We start from the raw sequence: 22,574 nt of genomic DNA, 5'->3' as shown, positions 1-22,574 counted from the left end.
AACACGACAACTTCTGGGCGGCCCAAACTAAACAAGCGCATTCCTTCTCTGAAGCGCCGTAGGCTTCCTCTCTTACATTTAGTTTACGGCTGGCATAGAGGATAGGTTGCTCCTCGTTATCGTCGCCGACCTGACTAAGTACCACGCCCATAGCTCTGTCGCTTGCGTCTCATTGAACTATGAATTCCTTTGTGTAGTCTGGCGCGCGAAGCACAGGACGAGAAACCAATAGCGTTTTCAAACTTTGGAAAGCGTTCTCTTTGTCCTTATCCCAGTGTACGCTACTCGGTGCTCCCTTTCGGAGGGCGTCCGTTAATGGACTTGCCATTTGCGAGTAATTCGGAATGTACCGTTGATAGTACCCCACAAGTCCCAAAAATGAACGAAGGTCTGTTTTCTTGCGCGGCTGAGAAAATTCTCCAGTCGTAGCTGTTTTCAGCTCGGCCGGCCGTCTGATGCCCTGGCCGACAACATGGCCCAGATAAGTAACCTGCGAACAACGAAACATACACTTTTCCGCTTTCATCGTTAAGCCGGCTTTCCTCAACCGTGAGAACACCTGTTTGAGGTGCGATACGTGTTGTTCCCAGCTGTCCGAAAAAATTGCTACATCATCAAGATGGGGCAAGGCGAACTCCTGCAAGTCTTTTAGGACAATATCCATTAACTTAGAGAAGCTAAACGGCGTGTTCTTCAGCCCGAAGCTGAGTGCGAGAGGGCGAAAAGTGCCTACAGGTGAGATGAATGCGGCATAGCGGCTGGCACTTTTTGAAAGGGGAACTTGCCAGTACCCCCGCACCAGATCTATAGTCGAAATGTATTTAGTAGCGCTAACACTTTCAATTCATTCCTCAATGTTGGGTATCGGGTACAGCTGATCCCTAGTGATGGCATTTAACTTCCTGTAATCAACACACGGACGAGGGTTCTTGTTAGGTGTTTCTACCAGTATTAGCGGTGACGTGTAGTCACTCTCAGCGGGCTCAATAACTCCCAACTCTAGCATGCGCTGTATCTCTGCCTCCATAATCTCTCTCTGCCTTGGAGACACCCTGTAAGGTTTTGATCTTACTGGTTCGGTTGATGTCAGCTCAATTTCATGCGTGTAATTCATTCTGACATCATATTCTTGGACTTCAGGAAAGCATTTCATCTTGTATCGCACGCAAAGCTAATAGAAAAACTTGAACATTTCAACATTCCTTCACATCTCGTAAATTGGATTCGCGCTTATATTTCTAACCGTACGCAATTCGTAGTAGTTGGTAATTGCTCTTCCAGCACCCTTCCTGTCACTTTTGGTGTTCCTCAGGGTAGTGTTCTTGGACCATTATTATTTAACATATATATTAATGACATTGTAGACACTGTTACTCAACCCGTACAAATAAAACTGTTTGCTGATGACTGCCTCCTCTTTAATGAGATCACTTGCCGACAAGATCAAGTTATTCTAAACTCTAACCTTCAAGACATACTAGCTTGGTGTGCGCGCTGGGATTTGCAGCTTAACATTGATAAAACAGTATTTATGAAGATCACTAGAAAAATTAATAAATTGTCGTTTACCTATAGCCTAGCATCCAAACCTCTTACGGAGGTGAATGAATATAAATACCTCGGTGTTACAATAACCAGTAACCTTAGTTGGAACTCGCACATCTCCCATCTTTGCGACTCGGCTTTTAAGAAGCTTTGCTACCTCAGGCATCAATTAAAACACGCTCCTTCTGAAACCCGTCTTATCGCCTACACCTCTCTTGTCCGTCCTAAACTCGAGTATGCAGCTATTGTATGGGATCCCTATACTAAAACTAACATCGATGCGCTAGAAATGATACAACGTAAAGCAGTAACGTTCATCTTCTCTAAATATCGCTCAAGTGATTCTCCAACTCAGTTAATGGCTGAACACAATATTCAGTCTTTGCAACTAAGAAGAAAAATTCACAGGCTTAAATTTCTCTTCTTGCTGAGTAACAATAAACTATCTCTTTCTCCCGAACCTTACATAACACCCCTTACTGCCCGCCGAACAAGACATCGCCACGCTGCATCATTAACGCCTTATAATGGTAGAACCAATGTCTTTATGTCTTCCTTTTTCCCTCGAACAGTAACGAAATGGAACAGCCTACCCTATAACAAACTTCTCAGCACTGACTCAATAGCGTCTATTACTATCTAATATTAGTGCTTGTTCTTACGAAATCTCGTTTCAATTTGTATCGTTGTGCAATGATTTGCGCGTTGTAGTAATATTGAATTATGAACTCCACCTTTTTTTTCTATTACATTTCCTGTGCTTTGAAATTGTGCTTGTGAAACAGCGTTTCAATTTGTATCTGCCACTCTCTATGCATTATTTAGAGGTGCTTTACTCATTATGCAATTGTACTTTCTATTGCATTTTTTCCGGAGCTTCTTTTTTTTTTACTCCTTCGTCAATCTATCGTGTTTTATTTTTGTATGTACCTTTCCCCTCCTGCCTGGGCCTTCTAAGGCCTGCAGTATTCCTAAATAAATAAATAAATAAATAAATAAATAAATATGAGTTCGGTTCTACCCGGCCGATCGCTGGATCTGTCGAGATATTCCTCTAACACCTCTTTTAGCTCATCTAGCTGCTCGGGTCTTAGAGCGTGCGAGCTTACCGAGTGTTCTACTACTTCTTCTAGGCCGATTTCAGAGTTGGAGGTCGCCCTATACTCCTTAAACTTGGTACTAGTGCCATCCTGCTCTTTGATGGTATAGTTAACGACTCCGCTCCGCTCTACATACGGCTTCATCAAATTACAGTGATATATCTTCACTTCCTTCCTGCGACCGGGCGTTTTCAGAGCATAGTTAGTACCTGAAAGTTTGTGCAACACTTTAACGGGCCCGTCCAAGTGAACTTCAAGCTTGTTCTTTCTTGAAGGTTTGAGGAGCATTACCTGGTCTCCGGCGTTAAACGTACGAAGCCTCGCATTCTTGTGGTAATAGACTTTGGCGTTCTTTTGAGCTACTCCCATGTTCTTTCCGACTAGTTCTTGGGTTGCGCTTAGCCGTTCCGACAAATTTAGCACGTATTCAACCACTGTTGGACTCTCCCCTCTTTCCTACCACATCTCTCTTAACATTCTCAGTGGAGAACAGAGTGTCCTCCCATACACTAGCTCTGCTGGCGAGAACCCTGTCGCTTCATGTGGAACCGTTCGCAAAGCAAAGAAAGTTGCCGGCAGAAGTTCTCCCAGTCCTCCTTGTGCTCGTAACAGAGCGCACGCAAAACGCGCTTAAGCACCGAATGCCACCTCTCTACACTGTTTGACTGAGGGTGATAGACAGAACTGTGTATTAACTTTACCCCGCACTTTTGCAAGAATGTGGAAGTCGGTGCGCTCGTGAATACTGACCCTTGATCTGCCTGAATTTCGGCTGGAAACCCAACTCGTGCAAACACTGTCAAAAGCGCGTCTACTACTTCGGTGGAGCTGAGCTCTTTCAAAGGGATTGCTTCTGGAAACTTGGTAGCCGGACACAGCATGGTGAATAAGTACCTGTAGCCTGATTTTGTTTTTGGAAGAGGCCTTACCGTGTCTATCACAAGTCGTCTGAAAGGCTCTGTTATTAAGGGCACTACCTTCAGTGGAGCTTTCCATGTCTCTCCTGGTTTACCAGAACGCTGGCAGGCGTCGCATGATCTTACAAAGTTTTCTACGTCTTTGAAACAGCCAGGCCAGTAGTATTCCATAAGCAATCTTTCCTTTGATTTGTTTATGCCTAGGTGGCCCGACCACCCATTTCCATGACAGAGACTCAAAAGGTCCTCCCTGTACTTAGTAGGTACGACTAACTGATCTAAAATCCTACCCTTTCGATCTCTGTAGTGCCGATACAACAATCCTCCTATCTCATGTATCGTCACGTTGCGCCTAGCAATGCCTTCTTTAGCTGTGTCATGTAATTTAGCTAAGCCCTCATCATTCTTTGGCTCGGCTGCCAGTGACTCTCTATCCACACGTAAGAGCTGATCAAAATTCTTTGAGGCCGGTGATAATAACGACCCTGTCTCGCTTGTGAGTGCGTCAGCTTGCTCTTCCTGCAGGCTAGAACTTTGACACTCTAGTGCTACGCTCTCATTGAGCTGGTCAGCTGGCAGGCTCTCCTCAACTGTTCTTTTGTCCCGCGGGCCTAGCTCGGATTCGGGTATTGAAGTTATCCCCTTTTCTGCTTCCGCTGGAGCAGCTTGTGAATTTTCAGCCGAAAACGACGCGATCTTACGAGCTTGGCCTCGGGTCAATGCCTGTACTATGCCCTCTCCCAGTTTGAGCCCTTTGTCACGCAGTAACTGATTCGAACGATTTGAAAAGATGTAAGGGTACTGCAGTGACAAAAATGTGGAAACTGCAGCCTCAGTCTCTAGCTCCTCGAATGGTCCACTGATTTTGACTTTGGCCATGGGCAGACACACGCTGTGTTCTTCTACAACCTGTTTTATCCATGCTATTTCTCCGGTGAAGTCATCTACCGTCACGTAAAACGGATGGACAATGTCCATCGTGGCGGCGCTGTCTCTTAGCACTCGGCATGGTTTGCCATTAACTTGCAGGTCGTGAAGATATCGACTTAAAAGTTCCATATTCTCGTCTTTTTCCTCCACGTAGGAGAAAACTACGCTAGGCTTCCCGCAGTTTACATCTATATGTCGCACTTTGTGGCATTTGTAACAGCGAATTGGTCTAAAAGATTCGAATTTTCTTTTCTGTTCTTTTTGTGCGGTTTCTCCGTTAAGTTTGTCCTCGCTCTTTTCTGCGGGCTTTTCCGCCATGTCTACAGGCACCGATCGTCTAGTCTGCGAACCCCCTTTTGAACGGAAATAGTTTCCGCTGTCCATTTCGACCGTCCAAGTTTCCGTCCTCGGCGTTCAACTTTCTACGGGTTGCGTACTCTTCGGCTAATTCAGCCGCCCTTTCCACAGTGTTTACATTCCCTCTGTCTTGCACCCACAGTTTCACAGCTTGGGGGATGGTTTTGTAAAACTGCTCTAGACAAATGCATTCAATGATCATGTCTTTGCTGTCGTACGCTTCCGCGCTTTTAAGCCACTCGACTAGGTTGGCCTTTAAGCTATATGCAAACTCCGGATATCCCTCGCTATCTTTCTTGCCTGTGCTCCTAAACCTTTGCCGAAAAGCTTCGGCTGAAAGGCGGTATTTCTTCAAGAGACCAGCCTTAACTTTTGCATAATCGTATGCATCCTGTGCACTCAGTCTGGCGATTACTTCCGCCGCCTCACACTGCAACATAGGCAGCAACCGCTGTGGCCATGTACTCGGGCCGAAGTTCATCTTCTCGCAAGTCCTTTCAAAATTGCTTAGCAACAAGCCGATGTCGGTCCCGACCTCAAATGGGTTTAATAGCCTGTCCATGCGGTACGATTCTGCCTCACTTGATAGTCCCAGAGCGCCTTCACTTCCTTGAGACAACTGCAAACGTTTGCTCTCAAGTTCCAGTTGCATTTTTCTTAACTCTCAATCTCATCGCTCGTGATCCGTTGTCAAGATTGGAGTCGGGCATGAATTAGAAGGTAGCTGGTCCATGCCGACGTCCAACTTATCCACGCTGAGGACGTTGATGAAGGGAAGGACTGCTTCTCATCGAGAACGAGGAATATGGGTTTATTTACAGTATTTATATCAGTCTAACATGACTGTTTGAGAAAGTACATCAGTCTAACATGACTGCTTGAGAGAGAATGCCCTGAGCAGCCGCACAACAGCGGTTTTTAAACACTCGGTCCTCTCCCGATACAAGGTGATGCGAACGTTCGTTTAGTCATCGCAAACTAGCCGCCTCTCTGGGGCATGGTTTACACACGCACACACGCATAAACACAGGTGCGAAGGTCTGGAGCCGACGTCAGAGGGGCCCCGTAGAACTCGGAGCCGTTCCGGGTAGCGCGTTGTCTTGCGTCTTGGCCGGTGCGTGGGAAGCAGCGCAAACGGCGTTCCCGCGGCAACTCCCGCACCCGTAGCAGATCAGGTCCGCGTTAGGCAGTTTGGGAACAATAGTTGGCCCGCCGAACTCATTCCGTCACAACGGGGATGAGGCTAGAGGTTGGCGGCGGTTTCAGCACAAAGCCTGCTTCATCGAACGCATCCTAGCTGAAGCGACGGAGAGTGGGGGATGCGCGTCTTGTTCCCCGACACAAAGTCGATTTAGTCACGCTGTGGCTAGAGGTTGGCGGCGATGCTCCCGAGATGTTGCTTCCACAGTCGCAACTGGGTGGCAAACTTGCACTGCAGCTGGCCGTTCTTAACAGCACCTATAAAGCGAGATATAATAAGGAAGAAGCATGTGTTTGCTGTGGTAAAGCTAGGGAAACGACGGAGCATGTTTTATTAGAATGTGAAGACGTCTACCTAGCGGTCGATTTAGGCACCACTGGCCTCCTTGAAGCCCTTGAGTTCAGCGGGAGCAGTGGTAAAGCAAGCATGTCTTTAATAGGCATTAGTAAGAGGTGATTGGAGGATTGGTGGAAGAAAAGTAGGGAAACGACAAAAGACGGAGACGTACAAAAGCACAGATCGCAATTGGGGATCAGAAAGTTGGGGCGTGGTAGGTAGCTCATAGTGTTTTTTTTTTTTTCATTGTTTAACCTAGGTAGGACATTAGGCTCAGAAGGATTTTGGTGCGAGCTAGTTGCTACGGATCATTCATATTTAAAACAGCGCAAAAACACGGACAAGGGAGGACACAGGACGAGCGCTGACGCAGGACAGCGCTCGTCCTGTGTCCTCCCTTGTCCGTGTTTTTTGCGCTGTTTTAAATATGAAGGACATTAGGCAGTATAATAGCAAGAGCTTGGTGGCGCCACCCACCGCCCCGTTCCAAAGGGGACGCTCATAACATCCATCCATCCATCCATCCATCCATCCATCCATCCATCCATCCATCCATCCATCCATCCATCCATCCATCCATCCATCCATCCATCCATCTATCTATCTATCTATCTATCTATCTATCTATCTATCTATCTATCTATCTATCTATCTATCTATCTATCTATCTATCTATCTATCTATCTATCTATCTATCTATCTATCTATCTATCTATCTATCTATCTATCTACCTATCTATCTATCTATCTATCTATCTCCATCTATCCATCCATCCATCCATCCATCCATCCACCCACCCATCCATCCATCCATTGTTCGTTGGAAAGGAAAAAAAGAAACCGAAAAGCTGGTGGAACAAGGAGATACGAGAAGCGGTCGCCGAACGACAGAAAGCATCTCGAGAGCACAGGCAGGCAAAGAAGGCGCAGGTGCCGCAGGATGAAGGATCCAGTAAATGGGAAATATTCCGAGAGAAAAAGTCTGTGGTTCAAATACTGGTGCAAGCAAAATTAAAAGGTGAAAGTGAACGTTGGTTGTCAGAAATACCTGAGAAAAAGAATGCCGCACCTAGAATATTTTGGAACCACATAAAATTATTAGGCAGGAATTCAACAACAATACAACAACATATCCTAGACGAAGATGAAAACAGACTGGAAGGAGAAGCGGCAGTAAATTACATCCGAAAAGTAACAGCCGAATCTTTCCAAAGCAATGACGAAGTTGTATTTGAAGAAAAAAAAAAAAGAGCATGAAAGAGACCCAGTGGAAAAGGAGTTGGTGCTGACAAATTTAAACTGGAAGAAAGCGGAAGAGAAAATTCTCAAAGCGCACAGCCACAGGGCTAGACGAAGTTCCCGTTAGGCTGATAACATGAACTAGGACCAAAAAGTAAGGAGGCTCTGGTGAAAGCAGTGGAAAAAACTTTAAAAGATAGACGAATACCACACAGTTGGCGACAAAGTAGAATGAATTTGATTTATAAAGGTAAGGGAGAGAAAGACAGAATTCATTCGTATAGACCGTTGACCATTACGTCGGTAATATACAGGCTAGCTATGCAGGCAATCAAATTAAAGCTTCAAGCATGGGCAGAGAATGACATTTTGGGAGAGCTTCAGAATGGCTTCAGAATAGGTAGGCGTTTGGATGATAACTTGTTTGTTCTTACTGAGTGTATTGAAATATCAAAAGCAGAAAGCAGACCGTTGTATGTGGCCTTTTTAGATTTTACAGGAGCTTACGACAACGTAGACCGCAACATTTTGTGGGATATTCTGGAAGGGGAAGGCTTAGGTAACGATTGTCTACAGCTTTTGAGAGAGATTTACCTAAAAAATACCGTTTGCGTTGAATGGGAAGGGATGAGGAGCGAGGAGAAAGTTCATATCAACAAGGGACTGAGGCGGGGGTGCCCTTTATCCCCGCTGCTGTTTATGAGGTACATGGTGAGGATGGAGAGGGCGCTAGAAGGAAGTAATATTGGGTTTAATCTCTCATACAAACAGGCGGGTACAGTAGTACAGCAGCAACTCCCAGGTTTATTTTATGCGGACGACATTGTGCTGCTAGCTAATAAGCAAAGTGATTTGCAACGTCTGGCTAATATCTGTGGACAGGAAGACAACAATTTAGGTATGAAATTTAGTGTTAGAAAATCAGGTGTTATGGTATTCAATGAAAACAGTGAACAGACAGAGGAGATACAGGGCCAAGAAATACCTCGGGTAACAGAATATAAATACCTTGGTATATGGATAAACGAAGGCAATAGGTATATGGAAACACAGGAAAAACAATAACAATAAAGGGGAAGAGAAATGCAGCCATAATGAAGCTCAGAGTGCTATGGGGATACAATAGGTACGAGGTCCTCCGAGGTATGTGGAAATGTGTAATGGTTCCAGGACTTACTTTTGGAAATGCGGTTGTTTGCTCTTTAAATCAGGGGTACAATCAGGACTCGACGGGAACCAAAGGTCAGTGGGTCGCCTCGCATTGGGCGCTCACGGGAAGACTACAAATGAAGCTGTGTAGGGTGATATGGGCTGGGCAAGTTTTGAAGGGGGGGGAAGCTCGCAGTAAATTTGAGTATGAAGAATGGCTGAGGAATATGGAAGAAATAAATGGGCTGGGAGAGTGTTCAGGTATCTGTACAGGCAAAACATTGATTCACAGTGGAGGAAAACAACTAGGAAGCTTACCAGCAAGTATGCGGCCTGTAAGGTGCGCAACACAGCAACAAAGAAGGTCAAGCGGTAAGTCAGAGAGGCTGAAATAATCTCATGGGTGGTAGCAATGGAAAAGAAACCTGCCATGAGTAAGTACTTAAGAGGAAAAAACCAAATCAGGAAAGAAACAATTTATGTTAACTCAAAGGGAAGCTTATTACTTTTCGAAGCGACATCGGGATGCCTTAGAATACGCACCTATAAAGCGAGATACAAGAAGGAAGAAGAAGCATGTGCTTCCTGCGGTAAAGCTAGGGAAACTATGGAGCATGTTTTATTAGAATGTGAAGACGTCTACCCAGCGGTCGATTTAAGCACCACTGGCCTCCTTGAAGCCCTTGGGTTCAGCGGGAGCAGTGGTAAAGCAAACATGTCCGTAATAGGCATTAGTAAGAAGCGATTGGAGGATTGGTGGAAGTGGGGAATGACAAAAGATGGAGACGTGCAAAAGCACAGATCGTAATAGGGGATTAGAAAATTGGGGCGTGGTAGTTCATAGCGTTTTTTTTTTTCATTGTTTAACCTAGGTGGGACATTAGGCAGTATAATAGCAAGAGCTTGGTGGCGCAACCCACCGCCCCGTTCCAAAGAGGACGCTCATAACATCCATCCATAGAAAAGCTAGATATGATCATACCGGCAGCACATCCCTCTTCATCCCGTAATGTTTCTTGTTCCACAGTCATTTTTTGACACCAGAGCAGTACTAAGTTTGTTGAACGATGCCCTCTTACCGCCCCATAAATTCTCAGCGCAAGGATATTTCCCAAGGATGCCGCTGTTGTAGCAGTTTTCTATTGGCGGCGAGGAGTCACGGAGTCGTCATCTGTCGGAAGCGCCTCCCTTGCCTAGTATGAGGGATCACGCGGCGCGCTCCTCATATGTTTCGCTTACGGAGCGCAATAAAAACACCACGCGGCAGCCCTCCTGGACATTTATGTAAAAACTTCGCTCTCAAAACGAGCGAAGTTTTTGACTGTCGATTTAATAATCTTGGGCAAACCGAAAGCACAGAATCGTTTTCAGACGCCATCTCTTTACCGAATACGTACAGCGAACGCCACTGCGCGCAGTCGCCGCGATGGAGTCTCCCGAACCGGCTTCTTGCGTGAAAGGTAGCCAAACGCTCAGAGTAAACTATGTGAAATATGTTCTTATAGTGGGCTGTCTGTATAAGCAAATGAGGCATAACAGAATGGAGCCTCAATCCAGCGATCGCACGGGTTCACAGGAACCGACTGCGCGTCTGCATGCATGTCCGTGCACAATGCTTTGCTTTCGCTGTGAGCGCGTTTTCGCTCCAAGCCGTGAGCTTTATGCCGCAGCATATGAGCATTTGACACTACACTAGCAACCATTGTTGCGCGGACCCTATTAGAACTGTTCAAAAATAATTCCGCTATAGAGACTTCGACGCCTAGCTACGGCGACTGTGATGTGCAGTCGCGACGATTCAATCTTTTTTTGTCTTCTATATTCTTGTACATTTCAATATTCTTTCTCAAGTTGCGTTGCACTGTATGTTTATCGGTCTTCTCAGCGTGCGATTTCCCTCTGCTTGTTTTTCGTAATCATTAATTCATAACACAAACATGACCATATGCCATGCCTTTTTCTAATGTGCGTCTTACCGCTCCCTTTCTGTTCCAGTGAACTTGCCAATGTCTATCGTCAACAAGTTCATAGACCAAACCGCCATGACATTAGCCGGGCAGCGGGCGCGGGCGAGCGTCTTAGTGCGCGTTTTCTGCTACTCACTGAACATCGCGCAGTCCCGGCGCCGTAGCAGAAATGTTCCTCGCGCTTGTGCTTGCTGTAGCCGATGGCTGTCTGCCGGTTCTAAGTTTCGCCCGCCAAGCTTCACGCAGCTCCTTGCCCTGCGGCTACGTGTAAATAAGGCTGACACTGGACTCCGTTGCGTACGTCCGGCACTGCGGCACCGACCAGTAGCCTACCATGCTGCACACCTCCAAAGGCAGCCACTACCTATTATTGTACTTTCAAATGCTGTCAAGCAGACACCCAAGGCGGTAAAGCCTCACCACTTAATCAGAACCGCGGCGCAGGTGGGACTTTAAACTTTCGTTTTCAGCTCGCTTCGGCGCTTCCGAAGCAGCCGACGCCGCCGCTGTGTCCACGTGATCCCTCATGCCACGTCACGCCGACGGTGGCACTAGCCAGTGGTGGAGCTCGCCGCCAATAGCGCAAGCCTCCATCCGCGTTTTTAGAATTGCGAGTAGGTACAGCGGGGCGTGGCACTTTTGACGGAGCTCGACGTTTCTGCGCAGGCGCGAGTAAGAGCGGGCGCGAGAGAGGAAATCTGGGGGCTTTTGCTCCTTGAATATATGACTCAGCCTAGGCGCTACGGAGGAGGTTTCTTAGAGCGCGTTGTATTCATTTGTCCCCTAGACATGCCGACATTGCGGAGTGCGGTCGAGTTGGTTTATATAACACTCCGCCACTGGCTGCCCGCGCGGTGAGGCAGTGGGCTCGGACGCCGCTTGGTGATCGCTGTATCTGAAGGGACAATGTTCTGACTGGTGTTGTATAAGCCGCGGGTCGCTTTTTTATTGCGAAAGCAATACTGCTCGCACTTTCGGCCCATCGGTGATCGTGGCGCCTCCTTACACAGCTGCGCGTCACGTGAGCGTGTGACGTCACGCCAGACCGAGAGACGGGGCCCCAGCTCGCGGCATCGATGGTGGAAGCGAAGCCTTGCGCGCCGCTGCTGCGGTGCTACCGAGAGAGGGCGCTCGCTGGTGTGACGTCACTCCAGACCGAGAGACGGGGCCCCAGCTCGCGGCATCGATGGTGGAAGCGAAGCCTTGCGCGCCGCTGCTGCGGCGCTACCGAGAGAGGGCGCTCGCTGGTGTGACGTCATGCTAGGAGGATAAATGGGGCTACAGCTCGGCTCCTCGCAGTGGTCGGCGCGCTGCCTTGCGCTATGTCGGATAATGTCATAAGCCATAAGTTTAACAAAGGGCAACCATGTCCACACCATCAGCCGAACCAAGGCGCAGCCAAGGGTATTGCTTTCGCAATCTTCCAGGCTTAACCAAGCTAAGCCTTCAGCCAAATTTTTTGTCGCGACGATAGATTGGATTTTTTACAAGCACTGCTCCAGGAGGGCACATGTAACCGGCAAACGGAGGCCTAAGGAGAGCACCTGAGGTTATATTAAAGGGACACTAAAGGTTACCAGAAAGTCAAGTTAAAGTGATAAAGCAATGCTCTAGAAAGTCTAAGGCGTCAATATAATCGCGAACAGAGCTTTAGTAACCGAGAAATTGAGGTAAATGCATGGCACGATTTGAGACCCCCCAGCGACATTCCGGTACTAGCCCGATGACGAAAGCACTCCTCATAATGTGTCACTATACTCAACTACTCGTATTAAAAAGATCATTTTATTAGATTATAAGACGGAAGAAAATGCTACTTGTCTACTTCTATTCGATTCTAAGAAAAAATGACATTTTTGACGTTACCCTTGAGTAGTATGGGTGATCGAAAGGTTTCGTTTTCGCTCGACTCTGCGCGCTCGACTTTGCGCCGCGCGCGCTTTGGAGTTTCAGTTGTTTCTTTATCGCGTCGTGCTGCGGTGGTCTTGCTGGCTCGCGAAACTTGCATTTGGAACAAGCAGCGAGAATGCCACGCCCATGTGATGTCGTGGGATGCGCGAACGGTCCGCGGAACTTGGCCAAGGGCAGTTGCAGCGGCGAATCCAACGTTACTTATCATTGTGTGCCAACGAGTGAACCTCGCCGTTCGAAGTGGTTAAGTGCCGTACCTCTGCCACAGCGCGCTGGCAAAGAGGCGAAAAATCACGTAGTGTGCTCGCTGCACTTTCGTCCAGAGGATTACGAGTTCAACACCGACTTACTGAAGTCGCGTGAAGTGCCTTTCAAAGCAGGCCGTCGTCGTAATAGTACGCAACAACGCCGGCAGCGCGAGCCCTCAACAGCAGATCACGTTCATCAGTGCTTAAATCGCTGAACTCGAGCCCAGCATCGCGAGCTAATGTGTCGTTGTCAGGGTCATCCATTGCAACGAGCGTCGAAGTTGGCGTCATAAAATAAAGAACCAGCTTATCGTCGTGCGCTTTCCCTTCCGCTAGCCACCATAGTTGCGCTTTCGCGCTGCTTTCGGCTCTGTCTTGGCTCTTTCTGGCGGCGCGTTTGCGTTTTGTGCAGAAAAGACCATGACGTCAATACTCCTCGATCGGAGGGCGGGTGATTTGAACTGCGCTAGAGGTACGCGGACGCTTCAGAACGCATTTTCTCTTTAAATAAGCCTCTTCTTCGCACGAAACAAGCGTTTCGAGGTTTCTGGGATGGTATTTCAACAGTCCACGTTGACTTAATATTAACCTTTAGTGTCCCTTTAAAGCAGGCGGCACCTCCAGGACACCAAAGCGGCAGCGGGGACATCAAAGCTAGAAGCCGGACTGGTCCGTGGGTTGGGGCTCGCAGAGGCCTGCGCGCGCCAGGGGCTCCAGGCCCTTGTGCTTCAAGGGTTGTGGCAGTAGTGCTTCTTGCAAATGTTTGCCTCTGACATATTTTACTATATCATCATTATTTCATTGTGTATCTCTCGTGTCTATAGTACACCTCATTAGCCATTGGCATACCTTTATTACGGGTAGGTTTTACGCACTTTACAGCCGTGTAACTTCTACCTCTACGTAATTAGTAACTCCACTGCGAACTCATTAAAGGGACACTAAAGGCAAATATTAAGTCAAGCTAAAGTGATAGATCGGTGCTTGGGAATCTGTAGGGCGTCAATATTATTACGAACAGAGCCTTAGTAACCGAGAAACTGAGCTAAATACAGGACATGATTAGAGACTTCCACGAGACGTTCAAGCACTTGCCCGATGACGAATGCACTCCTCAGTTAAATTCTGTCACTAGTTCTCAACCACTCGTTGCAAAAAACATCATTGTGTTGTATTAGAAGACGAAATAAAATGCTACTTACCCAATTCTAGTTAATCTTGAGAAAAAAAAAGAACGAATTGAAATTACTCTTGACAATGACGGGGACAGTCGAAAGGTTTCGTTTTCGCTCGACTCTGCGCCGCCCACGCTTTCGTGTTTCAGCAGTTTGGTTATGGCGTAGTGCTACGCTGGTTTTGCTGGCTCGCGAAACTCGCACAAACTGCAAGTAGCAGAGAATTCAACTTCCATGTTATGCCGCGGGATGCCCGAACGGTCTACGCCACTTGACCAAAAAGCAGCTGCAGCGGCGAATCCACCACTCTGTCTTGGCTCGGTGCCGCCGTCTGTCGGGCGCCGTTTTACTCACCGTTGGCAGCAAAGGGCGGTGATAGCGTATGCAGCGTCACCACTTCCCCCCGGTTGTGTGGCGGGAGATTTGAATTTCGAAAAAGGTATTCGGACCCCTCAGATGCAATTTTCACGTAAACTAGTCCTTTCTTGGCACCAAACAAGCCTTGCAAGGTTTCTGGAATGGTACTTAAACAGTCCACGACGACGTCTTATTTGCCTTTTGTGTCCCTTTAACACCAGCCTGGCGCTCTTTGGCCGCCATACTTAGCCCTTGCGCCACAAAACACGACATTCATCATCATCATGCCTGTGGCGTGACTGCGACATCAAAGAGTGAATAGCTTAATGCAACATATTTGAATCGGGGTTGCCATAACTGTCGCTCTTTGAGTAGACATCACGCGCAGATGCAAGGCTGAACAGAAGGCCAGTACTTGTTTCTCCTGCTGCTGGTGTAATTTTCGCCCAAGTTCTTTTTCTTTCTGGTTCGCCGAGTATTTTCGGCTATTGTGAGAGAAATCGTGTTCAAAAATTTGTCTCTGGTGCTTATCCCCTTCTTAAAATTTTTAGTCAGGGGATTTTCATTGCTTATATGAGCCATTGAAAACCTTGGAAAATTCAGAGACTATTGAAAAGGGTATTTGCTAGACGCCCTAAATTTGAATTCTACGCAGAATTTCTTGCGCCTACGTTTGCATATTCATCGGTACCTGAAATGCTGTTTCAGGCGCCCTGTGCAAATTAACGTTGACTTGGAAGCCAGCGCCGCTCGCGGCATGGCAATAGCCTCCGGTCTTGAACAGCAAGCGCGTAAACAGTATTCCTGCGTGAGCGCATGGATTGATGACTGCGACGACTCCTTGTCGAAATCGGTGTGGCTTGCGAATGCCGCCGCGAAGGAAAGCCTTCTTGCCTGCCGTTCTCGTTGGCCTCGACATTCGCGGCCCATGACGGGCGGATTTGAACCCCCGCGCAGACCGAGCGCGAACCCTGGCGGCCGTGTGCGCAGCCCGCGCTTCGGCTGATCTCTTGACGCGGCAGCTGTTTCTCGGACGGCACGTGCCACGTACTCCCCACGACGACGACGACGAAGAAGCCCGTCTCGAGCGGCCTGATCAAGAACGGCGGCAGCATGCTGTCCTTCCCGCCGATGGATGACGAGGAGGAGGAAGGCCTGCTCGTCTCCACGCCCGAGTCGAGCCCCAAGGTCCAGCAGCCGAGCCGTTTCGTGCCCGTCGAGCCTCAGAGGCCTGGCCGCGCCGGTGTCAAGCCTTTCTCCATTTCGAGAAAGTTTGTCAACAGGTAACCGCGAGGCCACGTTGGAGCTCGTAAGCGCGCTGTCCAGCCTTGTGACGTCACCGCCACTGTTTTGGGGACTCGGGAGTTTGAATGCGTTCATGTCGCCACGCGCGCCATCTGTGCGCTCTGGTGACGTCAGTGATCGCCTGCGTAGCCGGCCTTAGCTTTTGGGACTTTGCGTTACGCACAACGGTCGACGCCGCAGTGGCTACCACGCCACACTCTCCCCGCGCTGCAAAAGTGCGCGCAGCTGGGGAGCGCACTTGTGCGTGCAAGAGCCGTGACTCCGTCGCATCACACTTGTTTGCGCAGCCCGTTGTGCCTAGGCGTGCCTTTCGAGCTCCGCTTGGGGCAGGCTGCGTCGCGACCATTTGGCATGCCTTTCAGCTGCGGCGGCTCTGCGCGAAAGAGCGCCCATCGATCGGTGCCGCGCGCCATTGCGGCGATCCCGGCAGGCTGCGCGGCGCCGACCGAGTGGCGGCGGCCCGCACAGGTGAGCGTCGGTGGCGCGCATCCATCTTTGGTGCGCCCTCTCCCGCAGCTGCGGGGACGTGCATGCCCGTCTGATCAAAATGGGTGTCACAGCGGGAGCTAGCTTTGACAAGCGCAGGGCAGATCGTAAGAAAATGAGAACCTAGATACGTGTGGAGCCAAGCATGCCTAAGTGTTCGGTAGTGGGCAGGCAACAAAACTGGTGCGTAGCTGGGCCTGCGTCAGCCGCTGATGCACTTTCCAATTAGTGTGGATTGATGGTAGGTGTCACTCACACCTCTGTTCCAGGAAAATGTCATGTTATTGGCTTCTGCTAATTTGCTTATGCAATTTTGTCTGCCATATGTATTGCATAATGTTAAAATTTATATGCCACATCTTTTGATTCTTAAGTGTTGGATTTGCTCAATCAGGCAACAAATTTCACAACTGGTGTATGCATGGTAAGGGGCATGTGCTGTTGTCATTTCCAATATTGCTCTGGTTTGGTGCTTAAAAGAGGCAACTTCAGACATGATGGTACAGTGTGTTGTCGTGATAACATTCTTTTTCATAATTGACACTTTGTAAGCCTTTTTTCGTCAACTTTCAGTTTATTTAGGACTTAGTGTTGGACTAGTTCGTGTTGCATATTGATTATTGTGCTGAGCGGAAAAATTGTCAGGGAAAGCGGCCAGGTGGACAGGACAGACTGCTCTGTCAGGCTGGTAAAAGATAAACAATTCTTATATATATATACATACATACGAGGTGTGTTCAAAAAGAAACCCAACTTTTGAACTAGCACGGCAACCGGCAGAGGAAGCGTGCTGCGGCTACTGAGCGCATGTAGTGACAGGTTTGGACAACAAACTGCCATTTGCCATGTTTCGCTCTAACCATTAGTTGGCGAGCTACAGCTGCTGAACTGAGCACATGAACAAGCTGTTCTTCAGATCGGTGCCAAAGTCACAATGAAGGAATTGGAAGAGCAGCGTGTGTATGTGAAGTTCTGCTACAAACTTGGGAAAACTTTCACAGCGACATTTCAGTTCCTTAGCCAAACATACGGGGAAGACTGTATGAGTTGCATGCAGTGCTATAATTGGTTCAAGCGTTTTGAACACGGAAGAATGTCGGTTGGTGACTATTCCAAGCCTGGATGGCTTTCCACGTCCACAGATGATGACCACGTCGAGAGAGTTCGAACTGTGCTTCGTGGAAATCGTCGTTTGACTGTTCAAGAAGTCGCTGACAAAGCGGGTATCAGCGTAGGATCATGTCATGAAATTTTGAGTGACGAACTTGGGATGCGTTGTGTCAGTGCAAAATTCGTGCCGCGTTTGTTGACTGACGAACAGAAGCAGACCCGTGTTGAAATCAGCCAGGAACTGCTCGCCGCTGCCATTGACAATGAAAACTTTCTTAAGAACATCATAACAGGCGATGAGACACGGGTTTATGGTTATGATGTTGAAACGAAAGTGCAATCATCGCATTGGGTGGCCAAAGGTTCTCCTCGTCCAAAAAAAAGCACTCATGAGTCGGTCAAAAATGAATGCGATGTTGGTAGGGTTTTTTGATTGCAAAAACATTGTCCATCAGAAATTTGTGCCACATGGTCAGACGGTAAACAAAGGAGTTTACCAGGGAATCATAGCGCATTTGAGAGATTCTGTGCACAGTAAGAGGCCTGAATTGTGGGAAAATCAGGCTTAGATGTTGCATCATTACAATGCCCAGGCTCACGCGTCGCTCCTTGTCTGCAGCTATATAGCGAAACACCACACTCCTGTTGTGCCCCACCCACCATATTCTCCGGACATAGCCCCCAGCAGACTTTTTTCTATTCCCGAAGCTGAAAACCACCTTGAAAAGACGTCACTTCCAAACCGTAGAGGAGACCCAGGACAATGCGAGATGTGACCTGCGCACCATTCCAGAAAGTGCATTCCAGGAGGCTTTCCAAAAATTGAAGAGACGATGGGAAGAGTGCATTGCCAGTAGAGGGGACTACTTTGAAGAGAACAGCACTTAAAATGTTGTGCCATAAGCAGTAAAGGTGTTATAGCAAAAGTTTGGTTTCTTTTTGAACACACCTCATATATATATATATATATATATATATATATATATATATATATATATATTTATTTATATATATATATATATGCTGCATAGTGAAAGTGACAACGAAGAAGAGGGAAAACCGTGTTCGCCATGACGTCATCACACGTGCCAGAGCTGCTTCAGAACGTCTTGGAAAAGGGCTGTCACTGAATAAACGGGCGCAGTGTTCCCGTTCTTGTGTGAGAGTTATTATGCTCCTGGGCTGTGTGTATATATATATATAATATATATTATGACTGCGCTACCAGGCAGGTACAGCATCCAGCTGTTTGTTTTGCACCCATCTCCATGCAACATTGAAGACCTATCTGAAGGGATTGAGGCATTGTATTGTAACATGGGGCCAACAGCTAGCTAAAAAAAAAAGAAAAAGGCAGGGGACACAATTTTCGGGTCGTTACTCTTTTAAAGGAGGCATGCTATCACCCTTCTCGCTGCTGGTGTCGTATCCACAAGATGTTCTCGAGTCTTGATGTTCATAGGTTGGCTGGTGTGCTATCTGCTGTGATTTAGTAGCTGATGTTGAGGCAGATATTACGGTCACAGATTTAAAGGACATTTTTTTTAGTAATGATTGCAGTACATATCTATTGAAAATAAACCTAAAATTTTTCAACATATGGATACATTTTCCTTTGAGAACAGCTCTCAAACTGCATTGCAGCATCAGCCTAATTAGCCAACTTGTGGAGATGTTGCCAATATTATAGATCCTGCATGCCATGTCTCTACAGAATGTGATGGAGGCCTGGACTGCTAACCAAACAGAGTGCGAAGTTTTTCCCAATATTTGTTGAGCATAAGAGAAAAAGGCAGTTTTCACTAGACGAAAATGTTTTGTAGATCTCATTCCTGATGAGCCTGGAACATTGCACTTTCATGGGGTGTAGACAATTGAAGCTTAAAGATTTTTCTATATTTCAGAATAGCTTTTTCTTTCTATAGTGCTATCAGTATAACATCAAACACTTCCTGTACTTTACAGTAAACTGCGCTGTTACATATTAAGCTACTATTACATTGTCCTTGAAGTTTATATTTTTAATAACATCAGACGCACACAGCCCTATGTGTATCCTGTCCCTCGTTGAGCTGTTCTAAATTCTTTATAAGAGTGAACTGCTGGGCTAGTTATTTATCCGATATGATAAACGACTTTTGTGGCAATGTCACACACACAAGAAAGAGATAACATGGGTGCCCGTGTTGTCTCCTTTCTTGCGTGTGTGGCCCTGGCACAAAAGTTGTTTATTATGTTCTAAATTCGATGCTGTGTATCTACAAAGCACATTTCTGTAGCTTTATTTTTAAATATGGCATGTTATCGTAAGCATTACTTGATGCATTACCTTACGAAAGCTTTCAAGGTGGTGCTACCAGAATATAAACAGGAGGACAGAGCAGGCATTGTCTTTGTTTCAGTGTGAAGGAGACACACCAGATGGCGGAGGCGAACCAGGAGAAGAATGCCAAGCTCAAGGAGGCCCTGGGCATCAGCAGCTTCTTTGTGGAAGGCAGCTCCTTCGACCCAGACCGCAAGAGCCGCGAGGCAGCCGCCGAGGCACAAAAGCAGCTCCACAGGTTTGGTGCAAAGTGTTTATTTTAGGCGACATAGATACCTTTGCAATGAGGGTAACCTTAGCTGGGCTTGTTGGTTTGTGTACAGTATGGCGAAACCTTGCAGAGGATGGAACGAGCACCTGTCTATTGTTCGCACGTCCCGTTGTCTGCGCTATTTTGCCATAAGGCACCTTTTTTACGCACACTACATTTCTGTAGTACAAAGAGATTTAAAATGTGAAATGTACCAATTTTAATTATTTTTTATAATAATTAAACAATATTACTGCTTAAAAATTGATATTTATACATATTCAATTTTTCTTCGTAATGCCATTCACCAACATTGCAAAGAGAACTTGCAAAAAAGAAAAGAAAGGCTTTTCCTTGTTTCGTTCGCAGTGGTGTTAGAAATGTGGAGGCTTGTAGCTTTGCTAGAATGCAACCAAGTGTCAAAAACAAGGACTCTGCAAATAATGTGCAAAACAGCCTTTTTGATTTGTTTAAATGTCCCTTTATAAAAATTGTTTGCAGTCATTGACAATTAAACATCAATATAACGAAGTCTGTAAAACAGGCATTTTACTTCGCTGTTGTGAAATTTCACTATTGTGATAGTGTGGTGCAAAACACAGTTGCCAACCAATTCCTTTTTTTACACAGAAGAGGCTGCAGAATATGTCAAATGATTGGGCAGTTCGGGAAAAACAAATTTGAATAAGCATAGCAGTTTTGTTGACTTAAGAGCCGCCGACCACTTTTATTCCTTGATACCATGCCAACCAAGTCTTTACAGTGGCTATGCAGCACGCAAAAGGGCGAAAGAAAAACGTAGGACCAACGCACTGTGGTGAAGGGTGTAAGCAAAGCTTTTGCGTTCATTCCATCACTGCGGCTTGCCAACATAACTTCTGGTGTTGCCCAGAGTGGTATGACACCGAGTGCTGTGTTCGCCAATCTGAACCGCTGCTGTCTACACAGTTCGACGAACGCAGCATCAAAACCCGTAGGATGCCTCAAAAAAGCTTTGCTTGAAAATCACACAGGAGCAGGGCGACAGCCTGACACTTCATTCATGGCTGGCACATTTTCTGTTTTGCAACGCCATGCACACGTCACATCAGAAACATCGACCAGCGTCCTGTATGGCATCAGAAATTTCAGTTACTGTTGAACAGACGGGTTTTATCACAGAACCACCCACATGGTATCATGTACTAGCAGGTAGCAGTGCCAGGTAAGTGCGAGAAGTTCTGAGAAGTTGGTCAGCTACTTAAATCTAAAGCTTGCTGCAGGGGCAGTGCACTCACTGGAAACACTTTTATTTGCGGTAAAAGAGTCTGTTCGTTACAATTGCTTTCCCTGGGAATTTCTTTTTCTTCATTGAGTCGAGGATGGAAGAATAGCAGCTTGGGCTTGTTGGTTTTCCATCCTGCTGTTAACAGCACAAAATGTAGACAAGAGACGAGACAAGCGCTTGTGGTGTCTTCTTGTCTTGTCTCTTGCCTACATTTTGCGCTGTTAACAGCAGGAAGGATGGAAGCTTTCTTAGACCTTGAGATCACGGAGAGTGAGCTCTGTGGATATCCCAAAACGAGCAGCAACATCTTTTTTACCAATCGATATTGCTTGCAAGATACTAGCCTTGTTCACAAGCACAAGGGTATTGCATTTACGTAGTACCATCTAGCATCGCTGTGGCCACCATCAGCTTGTTGCAGGAAAAGGCTTCCGCTTTGGCGGCGGCTTTCTGTTGCATGGCGTGCGATGTGAAAGGTGCATTCACAAACAACCATGTGTAATTCTACCGTTTGACTGCTGGTACCCGCAGAAGTTTGTTTCTTGCCTCTGTCTTCCTCTGGGGTAGCAGTGAACTTTCATTATACAGTCAACTTCCATTAATTTAACCCTGACGTGACATCGAAATTGGTTCAACTATCCGACAAGTCGAGTTAAACTAGAGGCAGCAAAGAACACCAAAGTACATCACTTATTCATCAGCAGTATTTACCCAGATTCTAAAATGTCCCTGAATCAATTGCGTACCCACTTTTTATGGGTTCAAAGTAAACTAACATAGGAAACTAACGTAGGAGTGGCAGAGCTCTTGAAGTAGAAATCGAACGTGCCCCTGATATGTTAGCAAGAAAATCATACTGTGCCTTCGGAGGATTCTGTCAATAAGGAAAAGACGAAACCAGCAAGCTTTACCTTCAAACAATGGAAATTTATTTACCTAGTAATGTTCATCGTCATCACTCTTGAACGACACTTTAATAACATGTCCTTCGTACAGTCCATAATGCGTTTGATAGTCTGCATTTGTCAAACAACTCTACAGCAGCCCAAGTAGGAATTGTGGCCAGTGCCTAAAGCTAACCATTTCGCTAGAGTTCGTGACAACCTAGGAATTATAAAAAAGCCCCAACCACAATAACACTCTGCAGCTGCTCTGAAAGAGAGCTGTACCAGCTGGAGTCCCCTTACAGCTTAATGACTTTGGTCAGCTAATGTAAATGCTAGGCTAATTAGAAAAATAGAAACTAGTTGTTCAAGCTAAAGTATTATGTTTGATTCAGCAGTGACATCAGGATCCCCTATAAAATATGCTTACGCTTCCAGGTTTCATCATGAAATCTGAAACAAACTGATCTGTACGGAAAAAGAAGTTCTTTCAAACGTGCGACACCAATTGACATGG

The 22,574-nt window shown here is 46.7% G+C and overlaps 1 protein-coding gene across 10 annotated transcripts in view; it reads left to right on the top strand.

Moving 5' to 3' along the window:
* The window catches only part of LOC142575078 (uncharacterized), a 270,565-nt gene that overhangs the window by 114,496 nt on the left and 133,495 nt on the right, over positions 1–22,574 (top strand). For 8 of the 10 annotated variants that reach the window (XM_075684049.1, XM_075684045.1, XM_075684048.1 and 5 more), the window contains exon 4: positions 19,736–19,894. In XM_075684049.1, coding sequence (XP_075540164.1) covers positions 19,736–19,894 — 159 coding nt within the window. Of the gene's footprint in view, positions 1–15,906; positions 16,206–16,291; positions 16,465–19,735; positions 19,895–22,574 lie in introns of those variants that run through there. The other 2 variants (XM_075684050.1, XM_075684051.1) reach the window with 2 other exon arrangements.

The sequence above is a fragment of the Dermacentor variabilis genome, chromosome 3 (assembly GCF_050947875.1).
Source record: "Dermacentor variabilis isolate Ectoservices chromosome 3, ASM5094787v1, whole genome shotgun sequence".
Lineage (NCBI taxonomy): Eukaryota > Metazoa > Arthropoda > Arachnida > Ixodida > Ixodidae > Dermacentor > Dermacentor variabilis.
This window is presented reverse-complemented; position numbering and strand designations above follow the sequence as displayed.